Raw genomic sequence first — 5,959 nt, 5'->3', positions numbered from 1 at the left:
CCCCTTTCCCTTTTCCCTTTTTCCCTTTTCCCTTTTCTTAGTCCCTTAAGCCAAATCCACATTTGTTCCTGAGGTGAGCCAGTCATCTGTACAGCTGCTAGCTTTTCATTCAGTGGTATATCACACAATATCACTGATTTTTGAGACACGGGACAACATAAAATACATAAGTGAATAAACAAATAAATCAATCAATTAGACAATCAATCATGGAATTATTTTGGATTATTGAGTTAAACATGTTAAGAGGTTTTGGTGAAACCACCTGCTTACTCCCTTTTCCCACAAAATGTGCTTTCCTTGCCATTATGTCAACATAAACAAGCAGATATGAATGTCATATCTAATATTTATTATAAATATTGACACAACTAGCATATAAATGAGCAAATTAATTTTTAAAAAGAACTAATCAAAAGTGACAGTTAAGAATTTACAAAATAAATAAATAATATACTGTTCTTTTGAACATTCTATTCATTGCAGAATCAGTTTCCACAAAAATATGAAGCAGCACAACGGTTTTCAACAATGATGATAACAAGAAATGTTACTTGAGCAGCAATACCACATATTAGAATTATTGCTGATTGCTTGTGTGATGCTGAATACTGGAGTAATGGATGCTGAAAATTCAGTTTTGCATCACAGTGGTTTTCAGTAACAATTTTGATTAATAAAATAATACAATAAAATGGTGTGTGTGTGTGTTATACGAGCATTCTATTACTAATCTTGGATTATTTTCAAAGGGGAAATGTTGCTATTTTCAAATCCTGTGACAAGTACATTTATTGACATCTTTTGTTCCATGTCCCAAGAATCAGTGATACCTGCTTGCAACCCCAGGAGAGCTTAAGCAATCAATCTGCATCATAGATGCTATTTAAAGGATTACTCCACCCCAAAATGAAAATTTTGTCATTGTCAATTACTCACCCTCATGTCGTGCCAAACTCGTACGACATCCGTTCATCTTCGGAACACAAATTAAGATATTTTTGATGCATTCTGAGAGCTCTCTGACCCTCCCATAGACAGCAATGTAAGTATCACGATCAACATCCAGAAACGTAGCAAGGAGATCGGTAAAATAATCCATGTGACATCAGTGGTTCAACCATAATTTTACGAAGCGACGAGAATACATTCTGTACGCAAAGTAAACAAAAAATAACAATTTTATTCAACAATTCGTCTCCTCCACATCACCCTGGTGCCATTTTGGAGAATATCCACTGAAAGCAAACAGCGTATGCTATTCTGTGTCAGCCGCACCACACGGATATGTTTTCAAAATTTCTACGTCCAAAATGGCGCTACGGTGATGCGGAGGAGACAAATTAATTACAAATTAATTAATGACAATTAATGACAACATTTTCATTTTGGGGTGGAGTAACCCTTTAAGTGCATATCCCTCCAAAGATATAAGTGCCAAGTCAGCTTGGAAATCACTACACTTAATCAAGAGATTTTATATGTTGTATACTGTAATACTACACTGCTCTAAGTCCAAAGTTTATAAATAAATAATAGAATTTATTTAATTTGATTCATACAAGCTATGAAGATATCTTAGCCCAATTAATCATAAACAACAACACTGGATTATCTGAACTACGTGCTATTTGCAATATGGAGCTGTTTGCATTCCTAATGAGATATGAAATGATTTTAAATTTAAATGCTAACTCCCATTCTCTGAAAATCATGTGATCTTGACACACTTCACTCAGTCAGAAAAAAAAGAGATGTTAAGAATTGCGCAATGACAGATGACCCTTGTCATTCCCGTGACCTGTCGGTCAGCCACCACATGTATTGTCATCGGTCACGCCTGAGGCATTTCCCACAGTAACATACTTTGCAGGACCCTGTTACCGTATAACCAGAGTTATGTAAGTAACATACCAATTATAGCAGTAGAATAGCCTTGCTCTTTGACAGCCTTGGCAAAGGTGATTTCTTCTTGTGAAAGGCCTCCTGACGATGCAGAAAAGAGAAAAACTCCCATACGCCCATGTGCTGCCATACCTATGGCATCAAAAAAAAAAAAAAGCAAATGTACACATGAAGTGAGAAACCTACACCAATGTTAAAAAGACAAACTGACCATTTTTTAAAAACATGCTGCATAAATGACTTAAAAAAATAAACAATGAATCCACTGAAGTACTAGTACTTAGTACTACTAATAATATTATAATTACATTATAATATCATTATTATTGTAATTATCAGCAATCTCTCATACAAAGAAGTGTTTTTTAACACTTTAACACTAAGTCTCAGCACATATCGCTTATTTCAGCAGAACTCTATGTGCAGTATCTCCAGCACTGACCTGATCGAATCGGGTATCTGCCTGTGAGGAAGGCTGCCCTGCTGGGAGTGCAGAGCGGTGCAGCAGCTATGTGTTGGGTCAGTTTCACCCCTTCCAGGGTCAGTCTGTCAATGTTAGGCATCCTGCGGGCCAGGACAACCACAATACAACACAGTCTCATTATGTCTGTGAGAGAGATGTCTATTCACCTGGGTTCCAAATGTATGGAAGTTTTCATCTCACAATTCAGTTTTGTTTTTCATCAGGAAACGTAATTTCCACTTTTAATCTAACTATTCTAAGAGTTTATACCTCACAATTCAGACTTGTTTTTTTCTCAGAATTGCAAGAAAAAAAAAGTGAAGAAAGAACTGAGATAAAAAGATGCAATTATCTTTTTATTTTTTTATACCGTGGCAGAAACAAGCTTCCATACAAACTTTATTCATCTTTGAAACATACTGTACATGAACCCATCAAAAAGAAAATCCAATTGAAGTCGAATGTAATGATCTTGAATCGTTCTTACACAGCATCTTCTGACAGTGCTGGCCTAACTGTACATTATTTCACATGCAGAGTACATACATGTAACACTAATACCATCCACAAGTCATAAACGGACAGTTTGTATGGATTTCCTGGAAGAACTCTGAATAAAAGCAATAAACTCAATCATATGAACAAACCTCAGTGTTGTGTTTCCGTAGCATCCAAGGTCTCCAATTCCTAAATCGTCCACCATCATAAAGACAAAATTAGGTTTTCTACCACTGTCTGCATCAGCAGTACAGAGAAGCAGCAGGCCAAGGGTCCAACGGATCCATAGAAGGGATTTCATTGTATACCCTGAAAGAGAAGGAAGGTAACAGAAATTGAAAACAAATAAACAACACTGTGTACTTCAAAATGTTTAACTTCATATACTACGGAGGCCGTTGAATGCTTGAATCTTATTGGCTGACCAATCAGGCCGTTGTATTAGAAAAATAATGCATTGTTTTTCTAATAATTCAACGTCAACGGCCCGTCATCAATTATTCCTTATGTGTGTGTAAGAATATATATAAGAATTTAAATGATCTTTTTGTTATTATTTTTAAGTTTACTTCATACGTTTTTGTTGATTTTTTTATTATTATTATTGTATTTTAGTACTTCAGCTCATACTTATTTTAATCTCAGTTACATATTGCCAACATATCTAATTTTTGTTTTTAAGTTTTTCATTTAATATTTATATTATAATTTTTATATACACTTATAGTTTCAGTAAATAATTACAATACTGCTAGAAGCTTTAAAAAGTGAATGTGTGCTACTGAATGGTAGTCACTAACATTATGAGAGTCTATCAAATAATATATAACTCAAACTACTGAGTGCAATGGCCGAGCGTGCACCCTATCTGCAACCTATAGGCTATAATCCAATTTTTGCATTCCTAAATAGGCTATTGAAATGCTAAACTAGCCTATTCGATACGTTTTGAGTACAGAAATACATTTTCTCCTAAAACGGTCTGCCGTGGCCTAGGACGAGAGAGAAATAATCTGACTGCTGCTAGAAATATTAACATCGCTGCAGATGCTAGTTAATGCATAACCTGCTCTAGTTTGGTGTACACAAACATTAGAGATTCTAATTATAGGTTTTCAGTGCAACAGCGCCACCTCTCGTTCATTTTTAATATACAAGGAAGCCAATATTCCACCCTCTGTATCAGGATTCTGCTGTCTACCGTTTTCATGACAGGCAAGAGATCAAGACAAGCTTGTCAAAACACCGTTTGCAACCGATAATCCCGTTGCATATTAGCATAATATTTAAACTGCAACTTTTAAAGCTCACACATCAGAGCCTGACAGAAATTGCTCTGAAATTAGCTCTTTTGAGGTTTATCTCATTGTGCTGGGATCATGTGCGTTGATGGAAAATGAACTCCCTCAGTGAAAGTGTGTTTTGGTTTGTTCTCTTTTATATTAGGCTAAGCATGTGACAGATCCCACAGATTTATTTTATACAAACACCGGCAGTCTCACGCTGTTTAGCTCAAGAATATTCTGGGTTCTGCAATCGGCAGCACTTGTGGCATAATGATAACTAAAATTGTTAAATTACTTTTTCCTTAAACAGAGAGGGAGAGGGAGAGAGAGAGAGAGAGAACGACGATTTTACAATGCAAATTGTACATACATTTTAACAAAATAATAATTTTCTTATATAAAATATAATGCATATAGTATATGCGTCACATTTCTGGTCTTAAATCCTGCAATAATTTGCCCCATTTACTTTCATTGTATTAGAAGTGCTTCACTGTAACCTGTATTTTATTTATTTATTTATTTATAGGAAAACAAGGGGCAAGACTAAATTATTTTATTTCAATACTGTGTATCTTATAGTTTTGTTTTTTGCAGAAATCAGCATATAAGGTCTCATTAACCCACCCTCATGTTTTAGCAAACATGTATGACTGACTTCTTTCTGTGGAACATCATTATTATTAAGAGATATTAATTCAATTCAAGTTTATTTGTATAGCGCTTTTCATGATGCAAATCGTTGCAAAGCAGCTTTACAGAAAATCAAAGATTCTCCATTATATTTAGTAATAGCTTATCAGTGGGGACTATCTCAAGTTGATGTCCATTATAGCAAAATTTGGAAGTTTTGTATGTTGTCCTCAGATGTCCTCAGACCCAAGCAAAAGAATGAAAATTAGCATTTGACCAGATGTAACTGAAGTACAAGGTTATGCGATACATTATGTCTGAAAAGAGTGTGGGTGGATCTCGGGGTCGACTTAATGGATAAATACTATGAAGATGCTGTAGATGCTGTATTATTATTATTATTATTTATTTATTTATTTTTGTTTAGTAACCAACCAGCATTCTTCAAAATACCTTGTGTTCTGCAATAGAAAGAAGGTAATGCAGGTTTAGGACAACATGAGGATGAGTAAATTATAATACAATTTTTATTTCAGGGTGAACTATTACTTAATTCTCATTAATTTCTGTTTTCTGTCTCTCTCAGTCTGGCAGACCATTGCCTTTTTGGTTCTCTGTTCTATTTTGCTCTCAACCATTCTCTTTCTACAGCATCTTCATAGTATTTATCCATCAAGACGACTAGATCCTCCCACACTCTTTGCAGACTACACAGCCTAGCATTTATTTTCACAGGATGCATCCAGCCTTATTAACTGCATTACTCTTCTGTTAAACTTTGAGGCCACTGGGGCTTCCGGGGGTCATTTGCTAATATTCATGCTCAAGCGCTCAGACTGTGCTGAGCACACTTCACATTGAAGTACATAAAAATGAAAAAGCTAACTATGCTAAACAGCAGTAAACACATCCAGGCCATTCTGCTGCTTTGCTTGTATGCAAATCTGGCTCCTGGCCATAAACGTGCCAGCTGCCTTTACCGTCTAATATGATTCCCTGATTAATTGTGTAGGCTAATAAAACACCATTCCCCCGGCTTGCTGCCGCACATCAGTGCACAAGCAGTTGTGTTGACATTATACATTACACTGTTTTACATCACTGTGTCTCACAGTTAAATGTTCTCTTTGTAGGCCTCTTGCAACTCTGAGGCACTAACTCTTAGGTATCATTT

The 5,959-nt window shown here is 35.6% G+C and overlaps 1 protein-coding gene across 1 annotated transcript in view; it reads right to left on the bottom strand.

Moving 5' to 3' along the window:
- The window catches only part of LOC107602762 (steryl-sulfatase-like), a 29,489-nt gene that overhangs the window by 21,210 nt on the left and 2,320 nt on the right, over positions 1 to 5,959 (bottom strand). The window contains 3 exon segments of the mRNA XM_016295338.1: positions 1,915 to 2,037; positions 2,348 to 2,469; positions 3,016 to 3,175. Coding sequence (XP_016150824.1) covers positions 1,915 to 2,037; positions 2,348 to 2,469; positions 3,016 to 3,167 — 397 coding nt within the window. The 5' untranslated portion in view covers positions 3,168 to 3,175.

This window comes from Sinocyclocheilus grahami, unplaced genomic scaffold (assembly GCF_001515645.1).
Source record: "Sinocyclocheilus grahami isolate Dianchi unplaced genomic scaffold, SAMN03320097.WGS_v1.1 scaffold334.1, whole genome shotgun sequence".
NCBI lineage: Eukaryota > Metazoa > Chordata > Actinopteri > Cypriniformes > Cyprinidae > Sinocyclocheilus > Sinocyclocheilus grahami.
The sequence above is the reverse complement of the archived record's forward strand: the minus strand, read 5'-3'. Positions and strand labels throughout refer to the sequence as shown.